General features: G+C 36.5%; 1 protein-coding gene across 9 annotated transcripts in view; it reads left to right on the forward strand.

The window, feature by feature from the left end:
* VPS13B (vacuolar protein sorting 13 homolog B) overlaps positions 1-22,433 on the forward strand; it is a 456,296-nt gene that overhangs the window by 371,771 nt on the left and 62,092 nt on the right. For all 9 annotated transcript variants that reach the window (XM_080611867.1, XM_080611862.1, XM_080611863.1 and 6 more), the window contains 3 exons: positions 268-475; positions 815-999; positions 18,141-18,337. In XM_080611867.1, coding sequence (XP_080467993.1) covers positions 268-475; positions 815-999; positions 18,141-18,337 — 590 coding nt within the window. The remainder of the gene's footprint in view (positions 1-267; positions 476-814; positions 1,000-18,140; positions 18,338-22,433) is intronic.

The raw sequence follows: 22,433 nt of genomic DNA on the forward strand, positions 1-22,433 counted from the left end.
CTTTCCTTTGATTGATGAAAAGAACAAATTTGCCAAATGGTTTTGTAGAGGTTTTTTGTTGTTCGTGTTCTTTATCTTCATACTAAGGATACTTGCAAGCAATTAAGGTATAGGTAGAGCAGTCTGAAAGCCATATAAAGTTTCTGTTGTTTTGGGGAGTTTTTTTCTGTCAAAAATGACCAAATATTTGTATGTAATTGTTTTATCTTTTTCTTTTTCTTTTTTTTTTTCCTTTTTTTTTTGGTTTTTTGGGGTTTTTTTTTTTAGGTTTTCTGGGGTCAGGAGCATTTGAACTGTTTAGTTCTTCTCCAGGAGCTTCTGTGGCAGTACCTCACTAAAAAGGGCAGTGTAGAAAAATTGATACCTAAACGTACACACCCCACTTGTTTTCCCACGGAAAGGAATCAGGCCTCAAAAACTGAGCATACCTCAGATGATCTGAGAACTGGCCTGTTCCAGTATATACAAGATGCAGGTAAGAAGAAAATTATTGCTCTCATGGGTTTTTTTCTTTCTTTTTTTATTATAAAGTAAATACAGTAGTAATCTATTAAAGATTATTTGCCTCTTACAACAAATAACTTTATGGCTTTTGGAAAAGCAGTTGAAAAGACATCTGCTAGAATTAAAAAGAAAAATACTTTTTTGATTTCTTTCCATTAAGCTGTAATCTTTTAAAAGTCAGGGAAATTGCTTTTTTATTTTCTCTCCTTTTGATCCTGAGGGGTTTATTTTTAACTACTTTGGTTTCATAAACCAGCATACTTCTATCTAGAAATTATATAACAGATTATAGCTTTCTTTCGTTTTACAGAAGCACAAAAACTGCCTGGTGCCTATGAAGTTGTGTTTTACAGTGAAACTGAGGATAGTCCAGGGATGATGTTGTGGAGGTATCCAGAACCCAGAGTGCTCACTCTTGTAAGAATTAACCCTGTTCCTTTTAATACCACTGAAGACCCAGATATTAGCACTGCTGACCTTGGAGATGTTCTTCAGGTGGGTAACGAGAGTTTTCTACTTTTATTAACAAAAGAATACATTACTGCTGTAAAGTAAAAGTTTTCAAACTTGGGTTTGTTAAAAATGAGCACAAAACAAATCTGGGGAGCTCTGTAAAATCACTAGGAGGTAAATTCCACAGCTTGAACACATCTTTGGTTTTAAAACTACGTGTGTAAACATTTTAATCACTTACCTATAAGGTTGTCCCATGGCATAATAAGCTGTAGCCAAATTTATCACTTCTGGTTTGCAAGCATATAGAGTTTTTATTCTGGCTTCCTGTGATTTCATCCATCAGTCTTTAGAGACTTCATTTGATTTGAAACTGAAAAATCTGAGGAATGACCTGGTCTGAAGTTGCCAGGACTCAGTGAAATCATTGAATTTAAATCTCCAATCCAGCCCTCCTCTCGTGTGTCCGCGGTGACAAGTGGCTGTCCTTCTTCTAGTAAGATTCATGGAGTAGAAAGAAACAATCTGTTTTCTCTCATTTTGCTTTGAGAGGGTTGAAGTGGGCTTCAGTTTGACTGTGTGAGATCATGGAACTGGCCTTCAGAGAAGGGCTGAGTGCTGCAGCTGTGTGACTCTATGCCCCAAAAATAGACCATAACTCTCCTTTAACTCTGAGAACTTTTGCTTTCCAAAATACACAGGTAGCTACATTCTCTCCTGTAATTCATCTTTATAAATTCACTTACTCCTTGCATAGCTATTTTGATTTTAGCTCAGTTTTAATTTTGTTAATCTCAGATTCCTTTTTGTATTACAAATTTGGTCTACCACTTTTATTTCAATCTGCCTGTTAGTCAGAATAGTATTGTGAGTCAAGGGAAAAAAGTATCTCCCAGTTCTTCGTATTTGTTCAGAAATCCTGAATTATATTTCATTATTGCTATAACATTAAAGATTGCTTTTAAAATTGAATTATGCACCAATATGCTTTGAGTTATGGATAAGTAGGATAATCTTCCTCAGATAAATGGTATAATGTTGTTACCATGCACATACAGTTAGTGAGATCATGTAAGTGTCCTGCCAATTTCTTTGCCCTCTAGACAGTCAAATGTCAGCTCCTTTTAGTTATATGAAAATTAAAATTAAATGGAAAAAAATCAGCACCATTTGGCATGAGGTTTGAATCAAAGATCAAAATTGTGTTATGGTATGCTGTCTTGATGACCCTATTAGGTTGCTATAAAAGCCAGCAATTTACCTTCTTTCAGTATGGTATTTTCAGAGCACAGCACACCAAATTTTTGGTATAATTACATTACGCTTCCATTATAGATAACAGACATCATACGCATAATGTACGTGCTTGTGTAATAGTATGACCCTGTATAGGGGGAACTTTGGTTCTTAAAGTGGGCATACACAGCTGGATTTCTAGTAGCACGCTCGTCCTGCTGCTTTGTGCTTCCATGCTACGGTCTAGAGAAGAGAAGGTGGTTGTAGTCATCTTTCATTTCTCCTGTGATTGCCTTGGACAGTAAGATAGAAACTGGGAAGCACTCAGCTATCAGTGTTCAGGTTCTGTCAGCTTCTACTGGTCTTCATGTAATTGTTCAGATTTGAATTTAATCTTATACAGTGACCACAGAGAACTGTTTCCGTTAGTCTTGTTTTAGGTTTGTGGTCAAGCGTTCCTGTATACCTTCTCTCCATAATGCTTTTTCCTGTGGCACACTTTCGTCTTAAGGTCTGTCAATTTTATGACTGATTAATTCTTAGTCTTACATTACTACCTTGGACTTCTAGTTACAAGGAAGAGATGAAGGATATCAGCCAAATTAGAGGCATCTATTAAAAAACTGTGATTTGGGCACACAGAGTGCAGAGATGCCTGCAAGAGGATCCATATTTTGGTAGTGGGGCATTAATTATGGCAGTAACTGTTGCCTGGCTCTAGGTGGTGATTTATCATATTTTCCAGAAATAGCCATGCACCTACACAGGGCAGCTCTGCACAGCATATATAAACAGCCATTTTAAACGTGGACAGTATGCATTCTTCTAGTAGGCTAACATAGATGGATGGAATAAGTAATATAGAGTTGATTTTCAAATTCTTTGGGTAAACTACATTTACTAAATACTCATCACAGTCTTTAGATTCTGATTTACTCAGGAGGTCTTTTGTCAGCTCCACTTTTTTCCCCATATGGGTATGTCTGTTTCTTAATATACTGCCTAGTTAGTACATATGGAAAATTCACAAAACATAAAGAGAAAAAAGACAAAACAACGCTTTTATTCACTTTGTGACATGAAACATTAGATGAACATCTGCAAGCCAAAGACTTCAACTGTTTTGAAAAAAGGTTCTAAATTTAAATACAATGATAACGAAGTACATTAAAAATACATTTTAAAACTTTGCCTGGATTGTGTATATGTTCACATGTTAAGAGGACCTGTAATGTCACCAGCTGTGTTATCAGTTTCCCTCAATCTTTTACTTTGCATAAACACAGGCAAAGGTGCACTTCTGTAGTTTGCCTTGAATTAAAAGTTTGCCAATTACATGTTCTTTCTTTTTGAGTAAGTTGCTGTGACATTTCGTCAAGCTTTGTTTCTATCTTTGTTAAACTTTAGGCATATAATTTTATTCATGGGTAGGTTTTAAAAGTTTCTTTGCTTTGATAGCTATTTAAGTTCCTGAAAATTGCAAAAGCATCACCATAAAGAGAATCTCTCTAGATACTGAAGTTTTGTGTCATCTGCTGTAGCCGAAGGATAAGTGAACAGCTTCACATTATAAAAGCTGATGTAAGATATATTTCTCTTAAACTTACCTTGCTGCTATCTCTAAATTGGCCCAAGAGCTTATTCTTGTCCTTTACTTGTGTTGTTGCAAAGGTAAGCGGTTTCACTGATTGAGTTTGTAATACTATTTTACAATCCCAACACATTGTTGCTTTTATTTGTGAAGGGAAAAAAGAAACTGATGTCTCTGTCATGGCACAACATGTTACGTTTTCTTTAGTGATTTGAAATAGAAGATTGATCTATTAGTTTAAAGGAAGTGAAAGAGAATGCTAAATGCACTGACAAGAAACTACATCAGGATTGTGTTTCTTTTGGGAGATTGAGTATCTGAACTTGTTGCTCTCCCTGTTTACCAAACATTGCAACCCCATTCTATTTAATTTCTCTTCTCTCATTGTCCCATTTGCACACGCTACAAGTGTTCTTTGGCTCTCTGTGATTTATCATTCTTGAAAACACCTTTAGACTTCCCTGGTACCTCCTCCTCAGATCTGTTCTGAATACACCTTCTCAAAGTTTATGTGGTAATATTCGCAAGTTCTTAGTAATGAAGGACATACACAGGCATTATTTTCAGAACACAAAATCAATTAAGTAAAGCAAAAAACAATTTGCCACTGTGCTTGTGGGTGCAACCTTGTGTAGCTAACTGGGAAAAAAAAGTTAATACTGAGTTCTCTAGAAAGAGATGTGGTATTGATGTAGAATATTCATCAGTCTTTTAAACTGAACATCTTTCTATTTCCTTGATCAAAACTATCAACTCTTGTCTGTTCTATCAGTTTTTTATTTCTACTAATGATTGCCTGTGTTCCAAGTTGTGAGTTTTTGGTTGGTGTTTAGAAAGCTCTAAATATGGCTAAATATCTTAGTAAAGATCAATATGAGGTGAAGGACTATACGCACAAGAGCAGTAGTTTCATGTTCTTACCAGAAGAAAAAGTAAATAGGCTGCATTTTGTCCAAGTTACGTGATTAATACTGCTCTAAGCCACCACTGGTGTACCCCTTGCATAAGGGACATCTACAGAAAAGAAGGACCTTCAAACAGGAACTCAAATCTTGGTAAAGGCATACCCTTTTGATCTTGACTGCTGCTAAGATTATTTTTAAAATACATCAAGAAGAAAAAGTGTGTTCCACTGATAACTTTACTTAACACAGCACACCTTTCGTAAGAGTGAAGTTAATCCCAGTGCTGACTCCATCTAATGTCAATATAAACCAGGGTAATCCGTTACTGCCCAAATCAGCAAGGGCAAAGGGTGGAACGGTGTTGATGTGAGAATCATATTCACACCGTAGGAGCAGAGGAAAGTCCAAACCTGGAAAAATTTCAAAAAATTAATTCAAACGGTAATAAGCAGGATGAAATATCAATGCCATTAATTTAAAATATTGAAGATTTATATTGGTACATCAAAAGGGATGCTCTCTGAGACTTTCTCAGTTACAACAGGTAAAACTTTAACATGATTCAAGTAGATTACTGGTAAGAGAAAGTCTTGGGTTGAAGATATGTGAATAAGCAAGTTTTAAAGCCTATTTTATTATGTGCTTACAGAAATTATGCACACAAAACCAGGGAGACAAAGCCTACTGTTCTTGCTCCAAAAGTTAGTGTTACATTTAGGACACTCTCTTATGCAGATAGTTTCTATAGCAAAAATTGTGCAAAAGGTCTGTTATTTGCTCTGTGATGTCCTTGTTCTGTAGCAGTTAAAAGTTGGAATCTGTTGGTGGTAATGATTCTTGTTCTTGTGAATCTGTGCATAAAATGTGTTCCCCTGAGGACTTTGAAGCCTGGTAATAGCCTTCAAGCAAAATATGGTTTTTACGGTATATAGTGACTTTAAAATTGTACAGATACAATATGGAGTTGGCTATATTTAGGTGTTTAAGCTCAAAGAAAGTGCTGTTGGGTATCTTTGCCATGGGGCTTAAAACTGTACTTGCATTATGCACTTAGTTTCTTCCTGTGTCTTCCTGCAGTCTGAGAATCTCAGATTTACATTTGTCTTCATCTCAGATTATCCTATGTTGGTTTACTTTTCTCATTTCATCTGGGCCACATATTTATATCATTTATCTTTACCAAGAATGAGGTTGACAAGTTTGGGTTGGCAGGGGAGAGACCTCAGCAAAATAGGAAAGCAATTTCTATACCGTCAGGGAAGTATTCTGCTTTTCTGTGCAGGCAGGTGAACAGGACATGCAAATGATTTTCTGTGCAGCTGAAGGCCTATTTTTAGCTCGTGAACTTTTTACAGAGATGCTTAGTGTTTGCCACCCATTGTAGAGGTATCTTTCCAATAAAGGATATTGCTGGCACTACTCCATATCTCAAAAAAAAAGCTATGTATTGTTACAAGAGCATTTACACAAGTGGTTATGGATATAAAAGGTGGAGAAATGCAGATTTGTCTAATTAAAGTGATCATATAATGTGTAATGCTCCAAATTCTGAGCTCTCCGATTTATTTAAGCTGCGTCACCAACAGAGACTTAAAATTCTTTCTTCGGGCTTCTCATCCAGTGAAAGATGCAAGCTCTTAAAGCTTACAAGACAAAAGGAAGATAATCTAGGACATTTGTTCATTTCTCCATATGAAGTTAAAATAAAGTATCTACTGAACTATAACCCTGACAAGTTTTTGTATTTGAAGATGTTTCCCTTGTGTACCTGCTAGAATTCCTATTGCATGCAAGCGTAGTCAGCATTATAACAGCTAATGAAAAGATGAGTATGTGCTGAGGTCTTTCTTCTTTATATAGTGTCCTAATAAACAGAGCACTTCTGGTTTAGAAAAGTGGTGATTAAATTAACCAAATTTCAAGGTCTACTGGAGAAAATCAGGGCAGTGAATGTAGTTCTGAGGTTGCAAGGGCTTAACTGAGATTTAATGAGGAAAGACTAGGTAAATAAAACCACTCTCTAAAATTCACTCAGAGCATTTGCTGAGATGGTGAAATCCCTTGTAAGAGAACATGAAATATTTCCAACTTCAAAAGATGTGGATTCAAAGAATTGTCTGTTGCATTGCCTTACATGCTTAGGTTATTTAAATAAAGCACTGACAAGCTCTGTAGACTGGAATCTCGTTTGTTCAATGCTGTCAGCCAGTAAACAGTCATTTTCTAACACCTTGTGGTTGTTTAAACAGTGGCTTAAGGAAGCATGAGCTTAAGAATGACTGACATTAGACCTACTGTAAGTCATTATTCCAGGAAGAATTTGACGTGACAGTCAAGAGGAAAAGAATTATGATCAATGTCAAAGACATTCATTTTTCCTTTTAACGGGGAATACCTCATTTTTGGCTGGCTCTGCTTCCTTTTTACTTTTTATTCCCTGTTGGGGCTGCAGTGTTCAGCTGGGCATTTGAGAGTCTGGGAAAAGAGCTTTTTGGGAAACCACAAATTTTATTCATGTTTGATTTATTTCTTACATTCCTAAAGCAACAACTATTTTGGAAATCCAGATGATTTGTGTGTGACAGGTTACTGATTTAAGTTCATAGTATTATTAGATAATAAGCCATAAAGTTCAACCGTGCTTATCAATAAACCTTTCTGTTTGCAAATGTTTAGCTCTACTGCAGGCAGTTCAGTACATGTCTTCAAATAATCAGATTTCTTAGATGGATGGTGAAATAATTTGTCTAGCTGTTGTGGATTACTAAGAAGGCAAATTTGGTGTTTTGACTAGGATTCTGCTTTTTAAAACTTCAATTTCTTGTTAATTCTACTTTTTGATGTTATTCAAAATGACTGTACTAGTCCTACTCCTACTATACATAGGTTGCATATGGAGTTTCTATGAGCGCTCTATTGTGTGAAGAGTTGCAACAAGCTTGAAACAGTACAGTGTAATTAGTGAGCATATCTGATGATAAACTGGAACTGTAACAAATGCCTGTAATTATAATATAGGAAACTGCTTTCCTGTCAGTAGAAACAGTGTTTACATCCATCCAAAATGGATGCAGGTCATCATGTAAACAAGTGGTCTGTATAAGAGGGCTTGTAGCCTGATGCTAGCAAGTTTTGTGATGCTGTGCAAAGTTTTGAACATTTCCCAAAGTTAAGGCTGACTATTAATGATAAGCATTGTCTTCATTTTCTTGTAAGGAAGGAAGTAGGGGCTAAACGAGTTGCAGTATTATACAGCGAGTCTTAAGCAGATGGTGAAATAGAGCCCGTTCTCTTTAGAAATTCCAGCTTTAAACATTATTTGTGCACTTCCTTGCCTGAGAGTAGGATTATCTCAGACTTTACTATTTTGTTAGTGTATTTTGTGTGTATAATCTTAATTATTTTGCTGTGTGATCTTAGTGTTCACTGCATCAAGATGAGACTGTATCATTCGGCCTTCGGTTTCTGTGCAGTCTGCAGGGAGTTAAGCGTAACTTGTTGGGAATGTTAATGGAAGTTGTGCATAATTTGCCTGTGCATCACACTGAAATTTACCCTTTGGTGTTACTGAGCCAGTGAAAATTCTACTGGGTGCCAGAGGACTGACGAAACCATCAGATTATCTTAATGACAGATTTACACTCTCCTCGTGTTCTGTAGCTTTTCAGATTTTGTAACTCTGATTTATGAAACTTTGCAAACCCAAGTCCTTCCTGCTGTATGCTGATCTTGTGACATTTCTTGTAGGAATCAGGCTTTACTGCAGTGAGAATATGTGGTCAAAATAGCTTGTATCTGAAAAGTGTGCCATACTTTATGTGTTAATAGACTGCTGCCCTCAACCCCAGAGGTGACTACATATCAACAGCATAGTGCTTATATTATTAATAAATACTGAAGCTTAGAAAATGAAAAGCCTTTAGAAAACTGTGACAGATTGTTCCTGTATCAGAAAAAGAGAATAAGGAGTATTGCAAGGAGTAGGTAAGTCCGTGATGTAAGAAAGATCTCCTCTCTGTATACTTTCGTTTCTCAATACTTGCAACAATAAGTTGACACTAGTAAATTAGATTGAATACTGTTGCTTTTGCTATTAGAAAAGCAAGTGATCTTCACATAAACTCAGTTCATCTAGAGGGATGAATGACAGTTAGTAAAAAATATGGGCTTGACATTTAGTAGCGTATCATTTTCCTGTTTAAAATGTCCTGCAGAAGTCTCAATTATAGCATAGCACTATTCTGTGCTTTCTTAACAAAAGCTTTTAGTGTGTTTAGAGTAATTTTTCCATAATGAAAAAAGCTGGTATCTGTGACAGATTACATTACTATAAACACCTGCATTTGCTCTGAATCTGCTAGCCTGATAAATTGATAAGTTGGTCACATGTTGTTTTAAAAAGGCAAAGAACATAATTCCTAATAAAAGAATGCTACATATTTCTTCTAAAAGGTTAAAAAGCATTTCTCAGGGCTCTTAAATTACCATATTCTGATACCAAGGGAAAATAAAACCTGGGCTTAGAGTCTTGTTTGTACTTAGAGGGCTTTCCGGACAGGAAGGCAATCTTGATGCAATTCAGTAAGCCACAATACCAGTGGGGCATTACAGGTGAAAAAATTGCAGCTGTACCCCTCACCACAATGTATTACAACTGTACAGTGGAATATTTCCTGTACAGAAATAGGGCTTGGTTAACTTTGTTTCCCAAGAGTAGATCACATTAAAATGTTATAAAATCGTGATTTCCTGCATTTGAATACTTGTGGTTTCTCAACTGGTTCCAATATTACAAAGGGTTTTTTATAGCTTCTATTAGTTGAAGATGTATAGAAGTTTTTTTCCAAAGTCAGCCAAAAGGCAGTTATGTATTTTTAAAGAACAGTTTCTCTCAGAAGACAGGAGTTTTCTTTCACATCTATTACACACGTTTATTATAAGTATTTAATATTTATTTTATAAATTGCAGTATAGATGTAAATTTAAATAAAATGAAATAAATATGCTAATAGGACCATAAGTAAATTTGTTAAATAGAGTTGAAAGAGCCAAGGTATATGTTATTACTCAGGAAGCAAAATAGTAATTTTCATTATTCAGCTAAAGACCTCAGTATGAATAGGGAAAAAATTAAATTAAGCAGATATTGCATATCCAATCTTAAAGCGAGTATTTATAATTTAAATGTTCTAGCTTTAGGACAGAATTTCTTAATCAAATTCAAAAAGAAGTCAAACAAATTCAGTGAAGAAATGATATTGGATAATTTTGAAAAACTTTTAGAGTTGTGGTGTCTGATTATTCCTGAGTGTTGAAAATTGAGAGTGAACTGTGGAATAACTTTAACTGCCCAAAATATACGAGTATGTAACAAGTCAAAATGGTGTCAAAGTACAGAAAACCATAATAAAAACACAAAGGGGATTGAGCTGGGGGGACAGCAAATTCTTTGTACCGCGAGAATGTTTTTAATGCTACTACTACTGCTAATCTTAATACTACTAATACTCGGCTGAATTTTTACCTCACTGTGAACCACTACATCTTTTTTTTTTTTTTTTTTGTTATTTTATTTGGATCTTCATGAAAAGGGAAAATTGGTGGTCTGTAGCTGTGCCAGGAGAGGCTGTTTTCCACACTGATATGATACAATCTTAGCCCTGAGGAAGGCTAAAAAAATGTTATCCAACGGGCAGTTCGGTTTGTAGCACGATTTCACGATGTCAATCACATAAGATAAACAGGAGTGTGGATGCTGAAGTATCATACAGTTGTCCAAAATGTTGTTCCACTGGTCAGATTGGACTGTGTGTGTTGTGTGAACAGGCATATTAAAGAGGTTTTATTCTATTTAATATGAATTTTCTTTTTCATTTCTCTGTAATATATTTTTCTACAGGAAAATATATTTCTTTTGCTATTTTATATAAATAATGCTTCCAAATCAAATTTAAAAATAAAGTTCTTGGTAGTTATTGCCTGAATTTTTTCCCTAATAAAACTCTGGATAAAGCTTTTTATTTCCTGCTACTACTGTTCACCTAAGGGGAGAATTGTATTTTTAAGGCAGTTTGCCCTAAAACAGTAAAATATCCTAATAACAGAATAGCTTTATGACAGAGCAATCAGTTTACTCATGCTCAGGAAGCTGGAGTTACAATCTCAGCATGGGTTGGTGTCTTACACAAAGTGCTAGTTTGTACTGTATTCTGCCTCTCATTCACTTAGGGTGGCCCTGCTTGGAGGAGATAAAATACACACACACTTCCTGTCTTCTGTGTGCATTTTCTTGTACAGTAGTTGTTTCTGGAACAAGAATAACTTCATTTCCAAGAGGAAGCGCCCACGATCTGAGGGACTGAGATTCAAGAAATGAACATTTATTCTGTGAAAGCTTATTTTACAGGAAAAACATGCATCAAAAGGAAGCATCGCTGAAAACAACATTAAGCACATTCTGCAACCCAGCTGTTAATATCTTTCTTTCTCAGTTTGACAAGATGTACTTTGCTGCATAAGAGATCTACACATGTATAGTTAAAAGTCCATTTTCATATTGATTTAAAAATTATTCGTTCCAGTATTTAAGTAATAAAACAATAATACTTTTATATAGCTGCCATTCAGCAAGCTCAAAGCAGTAGGCAGATGTCTGTAGCTTTTTCCTAGAGGCAAAAAAGATGTCTGTGAAAAAGATGGGATTAGCTGAGAAATTGAGATATTTTAATTATTTCTATCTCAAATGGCAGTGGTGTCTCTATCTGAGATCTGTTAACATTATGACAATATGTATAGTGAACAATAGGTATTGATCATTTACGGTAACATAACATCTTCTGGAAGTGCACTAGTGTTGGGCCTCAGCTCAGCTAGAGAGCTTAGCTATAGAAACATACCTAGTGGTAAGTGGTGTGTACCCAAAGCTTTTAAAATCCAAATTAGCAAAGTATTCTAAAGCTGGGAGGATAGCATCAGGACATGGGAAAATCTAGAAGTGTGTTGTGATTATGAAAGCCTTTAAAAAGCACATATGGATCAACAGGCGTTTGTCTCCTGTTGTGTTTTATTATTACACATAACTTTATGAGGAAACAAGGAGTATCCATGTGGTCAATAGAGTGTACAACACATGGATAAAAATATTGATATGTAACATAGCATTAACAGATTCTATAGCATTTCTTGAACCCTGGTTTCCAAAAAGGACTTAATTGATTCTGGTACAGGTAATATGTAAACATTATATGAAGAATAAGAAAAAAACATGATCTATCACATTGCAGTGCATTAATGGTCATACTTCAGTGGGTTATTAAGAATGACTTGCTAATAGGTTGACAAACTTGGGAAATTTCTTGAGGGATACAGGTTTTTAAGAGCATTTTTGAGTTTCTTTTTGGTTTGGGGTGTTTCTTTTTTTGTGAAATGGATATGATAAAGGTTTCAGCTCTGCTCAGGTTGAGATAGTTTCTATTTGTAGTTGATTTGGAGTTGATGTGTGTTCACAAACGTGATTCTCTTAATGTCTGTGTTAATGTAGTATATATGAAATTTTTTTCCATAGAATAGGACAAAGCGAGAAATTCACAGGGAATAGGAATACACACACTCCTAATTCAAAAGATTTCTGCTCCAAGGCAACTATTTCAGCTGAGTGGTTTCTTTGTGTTCTGTACTCGCAGGGGGTAGGACTGAAACTGTCACTTGGAGGAAACTGCTTTCCTTCTTATCAGGATTTGTTAATACACCATTTCCATTCTTCATCAGAACAGTGCCAAGCAATTATCAGATCTCCCATGTCTATAGCTGACATCAGTAAAGAGAAAAAGGAGGAACTTTCAAAACCTCTGCTTTGCTTTAAATGTATTTATTTTATTAACAGTTTTTGTTATAAGTACTTTGTGTTCAGGCTGTTTTCACGTAGCTTTTGACTTCCGCTTCTGTTCTGTGTCATTAATGCTGCTGAAAAAAAAAGCATTTAACTGCTGTTATGCTCTCTGTTGCCGTAATCATCCTTCTAAACAAACATTTGTGTCTTAGTATATGGTTTTCTTGCAAAATTGAACTAGGAGATTCTTGGTTAAATCTGAGTTAAATAACAGTTTTATGCACACGTAAATGACAGAGACTGTACAGTTTACAGTTTTACAGGTGAATAAAATCCTTGCAATTAAAACTTTCTTCGAGAGCTAGGAAAGAAAATAAAAAGCTATGGAGAAGTGTCTGTTGAAGAAACATGCTTGTTTTTTGGCAGAGAAATTTGTGGTTAGCTATGCTTTGTTAAGTGTTCAGTTTTATAGGGGCAGTGCTAGCGCTCACATTTTCTAACAGATAACAATTGTCTGAATTATAGCTTAGGTTTTATTAAAATATTTAAAGGTAAAAGCACCATATTTAATTCTACATGTGGGGAATTTTTTGTTGCAGCTAATTCACTTATTCCCACTGCCTATGACTCAGTTCTGGCATTATAGCCCATTTCCAGGCTTTCACAACTATTATTTTTGGCAGCTAATATTGCCCAGAGCTACCATCTTTCCTTACACTTATCCAGATCAGGCATTAGTAATAAACCCCATAGAACAAATAAAGCTAGATATGTAGGAATCAAAGACTCTAAGTCAACTAAGTCTTTTGCAAGCTTAAAACTAGAAAGCTTACAGTTCAGACAGTCCCAAAGCATGAGCTGTATTTTGTATAGGCAATCACATAAAGCATGTCATAGAATCATAGAATAGTTAGGGTTGGAAAGGGCATTAAGATCATCTAGTTCCAACCCCCCTGCCATGGGCAGGGACACTCCACACTAAACCATGCCACCCAAGGCCTCATCCAACCTGGCCTTGAACACCTCCAGGGATGGAGCACTCACAGCCTCCCTGGGCAACCCATTCCAGTGCCTCACCACCCTCACAGAAAAGAATTTCTTCCTTAGATCCAATCTAAACTTTTTTTAACCCGTTACCCCTTGTCTTGTCACTACAGTCCCTGATGAATAGTCCATCCACAGCATCCTTGTAGGCCCCCTTCAGATACTGGAAGGCTGCTATGAGGTCTCCACGCAGCCTTCTCTTCTCCAGGCTGAACAGCCCCAACTTTCTCAGCCTGTCTTCATACGGGAGGTGCTCCAGTCCCCTGATCATCCTCGTGGTCCTCCTCTGCACTTGTTCCAACAGTTCCATGTCCTTTTTGTGTTGAGGACACCAGAACTGCACACAATTCTCCAAGTGAGGTCTCCCGAGAGATGAGAGGCAGGATCACCTCCTTCGACTTGCTGGTCACACTCCTCTTGACGCAGCCCAGGATACAGTTGGCTTTCTGGGCTGCGAGCGCACACTGAAGCCGGCTCATGTTCATTTTCTCATCGACCAACACCCCCAAGTCCTTCTCTGCAGGGCTGCTCTGAATCTCTTCTCTGCCCAAGCTATAGCTGTGCCTCGGATTGCTCCAACCCAGGTGTAGGACCTGGCACTTCTCATGGTTAAACTTCATAAGGTTGGCATCAGCCCACCTCACAAGCGTGAGGATCCCTGAGGGACACCACTCGTTGCCGGTCTCCAGCCGGACATCGAGCCATTGACCACAACTCTTTGCGTGCAGCCATCCAGCCAGTTCTTTATCCACTGAGTGGTCCACTCATCAAATTGATGTCTCTCCAATTTAGAGACAAGGATGTCATGTGGGGACAGTGTCAAACACTTTGCACAAGTCCAGGTAGATGACGTCAACTGCTCTGCCCCTGTCCATCAGTTCCGTAGCCCCATCATAGAAGGCCACCAAATTGGTCAGGCAGGATTTCCCCTTAGTGAAGCCATGCTGGCTGTCACCAACCACCTCCTTGTTTTTCATGTGCCTTAGCATGCCTTCCAGGAGAATCTGCTCCGAGAGTTTGCCAGGCACAGAGGTGAGACTGACTGGTCTGTAATTCCCTGGGTCGTCCATTTTCCCCTTCTTGAAATGGGGGTTATATTTCCCTTTTTCCAGTTGTTGGGAACTTCACCTGACTGCCATGATTTTTCAAATGTGATGGCCCTTTTACCTCTAATGTGCAGACGGCATCTCAAAACATGCTGTCTCTTGCTCTGGTAGATTTCTTGAGATATTACAACACAGGACAAAATCAGTGAGCAAAAATAAAGAGGAATAATCTTTTCAACGTGCTTAGCAGCCTGCTTTAACTGTTAGGTGATATGGTCTTTCTAGCTACTCATACTGCTGAGTCCAGTTGTCATTCCTGTGCCTTTCCAAATTCTTCATAATTCTCTTAAGAGGTTACCCTGAAGTTCCTAAGTGGCAGGAATATTGAAGTACTTACTTTTCTTAGGAAAAAAAATATATATATGTACACACATGCATATATATATGTCTATATTTAGATATGTATATATAAAGAGAGATGAATGGCCTTACTGATAGTTTTGGTTTTTCCTATTGTAGTGCTACTTACGAAATTCCTTTATTGTGCTCTTCACTTGTTCTTCCAGATCATTAATCTTAGTGGGAATAGAATTCATCACCTTGCTTATTCTCTTATTCAATGTCTACTACTTGCCATTCTAATCCAATTTTGTGAGATTCACATTAGGGAGACTTGCATATTAAAACAAAGGAAGTTTTGTTCGAGGTGTGATTTGAAAAAAATAAATATCCTAAATAATAGAATAGCTTCATGGGACTTCTGTTGCACACGTGTTACTCATTGACAGGAGAAGATAACTTGGGTGTTGATAGGCAATAGGAGGCACAAGATCAAACCAACTATTCAAATATATTGGATCAGATTCCAGAAGAATCTCGAGGTATTTTAAGGACTGAGATTTAAAAATACACAGAAATACACAGTGCTGTATGTAGAAGTACCTGTACAACCATGAAAGCCTGCAACCTTTTGTAAAAATTATTCAGATAAGAAATATGCCAAGTATTGCAATATTTTAAGTAAAATCAAATGTAGGCTGTAGAGGTTTAAAAAAGAAGTATATGAGTGTGAATGACTTCACAATGTAGTCTGAAAGATAGCAAATGATGGAAGTTGCTGTTTATGTGTTCATAGTTAACATAGGGGAATTCCTTGGATACATCTGTAATTGAAGGGTAGGAACATTGCTGTGGTATTGTGGTCTTGAGTGTTTGTCCACAGGCATTAAACATTAAAATAATTCAATACTGAGAAGTATTGAAATCTAAAACTATAGTGACACAAAGAGCAAGAAAGAATATAACTACAAACACAATAATACAATATTTCATATTGCTGCACAGCACTGTTGTAGAGTAGCAGGGTTCTCTAAGTTAACAGAACCAAGAAGGATGTTTTCTGGGTCATCAAGCCCAGCCTCCTTCCAGTGATTATTACTGTCTTCAGCTTATTATCAGATCAGGCTTTTAAAAGCAGCTGTCACAGGCACAAAGGCTGTCCTTGAACCTCCCTATCTGTTTATTTTGGGGTTTCTAGCCTTACACTTTATTCATAGAGCAACTCTGTTTCGATCCATGTTTCTACAGAGTTTTTCTGCCATTAGCTATTTCTCTCCTGAGGTTTCTGGGTAGAAAAATCATGTTCCATTTGTTTTCCTTCATTTGGTCCTCAATTCTGCATAGATCCCAGTGTGAGTTAGTACACTTTAGAATCATAGAATCATAGAATAGTTAGGGTTGGAAAGGACCTTAAGATCATCTAGTTCTAACCCCCCTGTAATGGACAGGGACACCTCATACTAAACCATGTCACCCAAGACTCTCTCCAGCATGGCCTTGGCCACTGCCAGGGCTGGAGAATTCACAGCTTCCCTGGGCAACCCATTCCAGTGCCTCACCACCCTCACAGTAAAGAATTTCTTCCTTATTTGCAATCTAAGCTTCCCCTGTTTAACTTACTTAAAAGGTTAAAATAATTTGGGTCATGAAGAATTGGAAATGTGTGTCATATCCCAAATGAGGCCCCACTGGTGTCTTATACAAGTTAATTCTTACTTGCCCCTTGCTTTTGGAAGTATCTCACATGATGTCTCAGAATGGCATTTGCTTTTTCCAGGCATTGTCATAGTGCCTCATAATTTTCCAGCTGACATTTGCATGTCTTCACCATTTCCAATTGAATATGCAGCTTATAAACAAATGTGTTGCCATCTTTATGTATATGATGTGTGCTTTTTGATGTTAAAATAATTCCTTTTTCTCAGACTGTAGTCTTTGAAATTAAATCAGCACTCCTGATTGATATTGCTATGCTCCTCTCTATTATATACATTACTGGCATCAGAGTTTTGCAGGCGGTTATCAGGCACTTTTTTTGTTTGGTTGGTTTTCCTCCATCCTGAACTAAAAAATGTTAGTGACTGTAGTTGCTTTTTGCAGTCTTCAGGTATCATTGTGACTTGACACATGTAGTAAAAATCCATGTTTCAGGCTCTGTGGTTCCACATGTTAATTCCTCCAGAATAGAATTTTTTGGTGATTATTTATGTTCCCTTGCCCTCCCCAGCTTGAACCACTGAGCTCCCTGAATTTTCCTTCTTAACCTTCATTCCTGTTAATTAATCAGCCTGCTGTCACCTTCAGGTCCTTTATAGTCCTTACTGAGTAGCAAGGAAGAATACTTACAGAGCTCTTTCTTCTAGCTATGCTGAGATTTTCTTACAACTGTACCACATTCTTACTGTCTTTCCTGGTTATTTATATATGTACATCTATACACAGACACACAGGGATACAAAAAAGTAATAGCACTTGTTTTTACTATTTGCTTTATGTCAGCTTGATTTTTATTATTTCTTGAGCATGTGCAAATGCCATAACTAGATTCCTGTATCTTAATTCTAAAATTTTCATATCTCACTGAGGTTGCATTTGTTTTAAATTCGTACTTTCATTCATTTTCATGCTATTATTAAAGAAAAAATAAAATAAGAAAAAAAGGAGGCCTAAGACACAACCTTTTAAAATTTATGCTTTTATTAAAATTTTCTACTGTCTTTAGAAATGTCTCTAATAACATTCTCTCCAGGTCCAGTGATACATCCAGAAATAATCCAGGTGGTTTATATACTGATTTAAAAATAAGGGATGTCATTAAACCGAAGCTACTATGTATTTATTGGGTTCAGGTTCTCAAAATAGTTTGCCTTGATACTGTAGCATGATCACATCTGATAAATTTTTTAGCTGCAAAATATAAGTAACGATCTGTTGAATTGTCTTGGTTATTGGTTACTGTGGAACAAGTAGCTGTTTCTGTGCCTAGCAAGAGAAAGTTTGAAGCATTATACTGCAGTGATGTTGTAAAAACATTTTAAGATAGCACAGAATCTGAGTAGTGGTTAAAATTCCGATTTTCTATATGACAGCTTTTATTTAGTTTACTAAATAAACTAAAAAACACTTCCAGTGTGTACAGTAAATCCCATTATATTTGTGATTAAAGTAATTATGCCTTCTCTCTTTTATCACAGATTCCTTGCAGCTTGGAGTATTGGGATGAGCTTCAGAAATCATTTGTTGCATTCCGGGAATTCAGTCTGTCAGAAAGCAAAGTCTGTGAACTACAGCTACCAAGTATCAACCTTGTGAATGATCAGAAAGAGCTCATAGCCTCTGACCTGTGGAGGATTGTCCTGAATAGCAGTCAGAATGTGGCTGATGACCAAAGGTAATTTTAAAGGAGGAGAGAAAAACAGAAATCTAATGCTACAATCTTGAGAGATCTTTTTAAAGAGACTTAGGAAATAAGATATTGTTTTCATATGCGGTAAGAGTAGCTGGTCTTAAATGACCCTCAGACTTGTAGTTCATCTTCATGCAAGGGCATGGATTATGCACAAAAAGAGCTCTCTTAGATTTATAGGCAGCATGGCAGCATTACATTCATCCATTTTCTGAATGCAAGGACTACTGTAGAATGAAGACAAACAGGCCATATACTGAAACCTCTTAGCTGCACAAGGCAGTAAAATTAGCTAGTTAACAAAAGAAGGGTGAGGCACAATCCATTATATAACATAGTAGTAAACATTCTTCTTCCATGTACTCCCCATACATCACCTTTAATTTGTCCTCAGTGCAAGTCAATGAGTAAAATAAGCCAAGTGACTATTTTAAATATATTAAACAAAACTTGAGTACTTCAAGAGCATTACATTATTATTTACAAAGCTTGCTTATAATGCTAGAAGTAAAAAAAAAAAAAAAAAAAAGAAAATTGATCAGTGTTTCCGAACACTGGGATCCATTTTTCATTATGTTTACAGCTGGAAACAATGTACAATGATAAATACTCTGTTTGCATTCATCCAGCTTTGGTCAATATGTAAAGTGAGAAGAAATGAGTAGAAGTTCTCTACACGAACAGCAGTGGAATTGCTTTCAAAGATCTTCTTAATATTGTATAGCTAGAGCAGAAAACCCAGAATGACCCTGTTGAATCATTGGTATTTGCTGATTGTTGCTACCTGTCTATGAACACGTTTGAATGCGTGTGCAGCATCCAACATACATGTTACATGAAGCTACAGAAATCAGAGAAATCAGGAAATATGAACATGGCTAACGAAATCAATGAAGAAAATTGAACATCTGGTTTCCATTAATAGTATCAGGTTGGAAATGATTTCTTGATGTTAATTGTGAAAGAATGCAGTTTCATCATTGAGAAGTTAAGTGTTTTAGACAAGGTTAATTCCTCTGAATGTGGGACCTTGGCAAAATTGCCTTCCTGGTCAGCTTAACACCACAGAAATGTGAACTCGGTGGGAACTGAAAATGAAGTAGTGAAATTTAGTAGATTTCTTTTCATCAAAATTTTGGCAGTTTAATTGTGTTTACTGTTTTCTGTTCAAATGGGGTTCATCACTACATGCAATGTTTCATTCAGGGAGATCCGATAATCTAATGAATTTAAATTGTTCAGAAAGATGTCCCTGTCCATGGCAGGGGGCTTGGAACTAGATGATACTTAAGGTCACTTCCATCCCGAGCCATTCTTTGGTTCTGTGATCAGCCTGAGGTGATTCTTCTCAGAGAAACTTAACAGGTCAGGAAAACTTCAGAGATGAAGCTTTGACCTATGGTGCTTCAGGCATACCATTGCTTTCTTGAAGACACAGGCTGTGTCTTCAAGAGGATCATGCCAGTCACATGTCACTGACCTGGAGATTTTGAGACTCTTCAGAAACGCTGAAATGCATATAGTTACAGCTACAAAACAAGTTTAAGGTAACAGTTAAGCCCCAAAGGATCACGTTCTATTAAAGGAAAGCCTTGTTAGGAGGTGGTGACAGATGCTGTGGACCCGTAGAGAATGCCAACTTTTGTAGACCCCTAGTAGCAGATAGGAAGTCTGTGCTGGCAGTAACTTTGCTGAAACTTTGGCTTCATCAAATAAAGATACTGCTAACAGTTTGGATATTTTCTTGTGACTAAGAACCCTAAAATGTATTCTGGATTCTACTTGGCCAAAAATGCCAAACTTTTTTGGTTTTGGGAGAGACTACTCCATGTCATGGTAAATTTCAATGCTAGGCTTGTTCCTAAAGCAGACATTTAACATGAGATGGTACAGACTTGTGAAAAGAGCCACAAGGAGCCATGCTCAAAGCTAGTGCCAAGTGTTAGACTAGGGAACTTCAAGGCTGAGGGATCTGCAGGTGAGAGGAACTTTGTTATCCTGGACACTCATGATGATTCGATATTAATTACATACTGTAACTGTGTGATTGATTAGCAAATTTAATTCACTATTAATTGTAAAATACAAAAATGCTTTGATGAAGTTTATTTTCTCAGTTTGATCTTTCATTTTGGGTCAGACTAACAGCTGCCATATGCGTGCAGCTGCTCCTCAAGGATATTTTTTTCTTCAAATTCTGCAGAGGTTTTTTTTTGTGGTAACCTCTATGATATGCTAATTATTAATAGCAGAGAGCTGGTCCCTTGTGTTCTAAGTACTTTATTACTGATTCCTAGCATCAGTTATAAAGTATGAAACTTACGTGGCTCATGTGACAGGAAAACAACAAGGTTTGTGCGAAGATGTAGATCCAGCTGATACGTTCAGCAGTAGCTGGCAGGCTGAAGTATATCAACCAATAATGAATATAGGAATATGCAAAGATGTCATGATCCAAATCTTGTGGTATGCAAGCTTTTTCTGAGTTTGATCAGGAACTAATTAGAAGTATAAAAATCAAGGCGCTATCTGGTTAAGGACATAATTTTTATGCATGTATTGTTTATTTTTGAGAATTTTGCAGACCATTCATTATTCAATAAATGTATAAGGTTTGAATGAACATTTATCAATGTTTATTCAATGAATGAACAAATCTGAAGTAAGATCTAAATAAAATAATTTAGCATTCACTTGGGGATTCAACATAGTGTCTCTCGAAGGAATCATATATGGCATAAATGACTGTTTATGGAAGACCTTAAAATAGGGAATTAAAAGGAAATTATCAGAAAGTGTTTTCAGAGGTTGCATTTTTGTGTTGCAGTACTAGCAAATTATAGTCAAAATTACTTTTGTTTACAGCTCTGTTTGTTTGATGAGACACTAAAGCTCCTCCTTAGTTTGGTTGGGAGGAGTTTATCATTCTTTGTTTAAGTGGGTTACATTACAAGATGTTTTATATATTTGTGCATCTCCGGTGTAATGTAAACAGTATTTTTATAATTACTGACATACTAATGTGAAATAGTAATTGAAAATGCCTTAAGATACAAACCGTGAAACAAGTACAAAAACATTTAAATAAGCCTTAAATTGCTACTTTTTAAAAATTAAAGTGAGGAATCATGATCATGTTTCTTGCTAATTGTTTTAGCTTTTATTCAAAGTAAATGATGTACTGGATTTTGACCTCTAACAATTTGGGTTCAGACCAGCAGTTGAGTCATAAATTAAATGAGTTAAGTGGTCTCTTTCTTCTTCCCAGTGGATATTTTCCCATGTTGCGGTTTCATCACAAATGGCAGTTTTGGTTTAAATATTCCACTCTTAAAAATAACAGGAATAATGCAGGTCACTGTTAAGGCATTGTTCCCAGTTGCCATATATTTAAATTGAAATGTTTTGCTTGATGTGAAGCTATCATACTTTATAATATATAATTACTTTGAATGGAGATGTTTTCCATATTAAAAATTTTGTTTCATAGGATTAAAAAAAAAAAGGTAAAAAGAAATTTCTAGTGTTAAAGTCAGGTCAGTTTTGTGTAGAATTTCCTCTCGTTTTGCTACACCTATCTCTCAGCATGTGTTTGTGCCAAACACAAAGCAGTAGAAGCTGGTTATTGCTTTTCTCCCCAGCTGAAAAATTGTGGACAGTTGACAGTTCATCTTGTAGCTCCAAAGCAGCCAAGAGAAATTTTTTTATATACTGTATTCATTTCATGCACAGATTTTGATTTCACAGTCAGATCTAACTATGATGTTAATGCTCCTACTGTTGGTCACCAAGACTTAATAGAAAGTTACCTGGGTTTTCAGTAGCGCTGCTTTATATTCTGTTCGTGCACAGCATGTGATGAAGGACTGTGTCTTTGATTTCTGTGCTCTCTGTAGGGTAAAAGGATAAAGTAGCAGTGCTAAAGGTCTGACGGAAGTCTACTAGGCAAAAAGTTTAAATGGGATTTAATTTAAAATCAAAGGGTCATGGTAGTGATTGTAAGGACTGCAGTCCCCCTTAAAAAAACTGCTCATTCAATATTGTGATCTCTTATTACAGTTCTATTTTAAATCAATACTAT

Source organism: Psittacula echo, assembly GCF_963264785.1.
Source record: "Psittacula echo genome assembly, chromosome: 2".
In the NCBI taxonomy this organism is placed as follows: Eukaryota; Metazoa; Chordata; class Aves; order Psittaciformes; family Psittacidae; genus Psittacula; species Psittacula echo.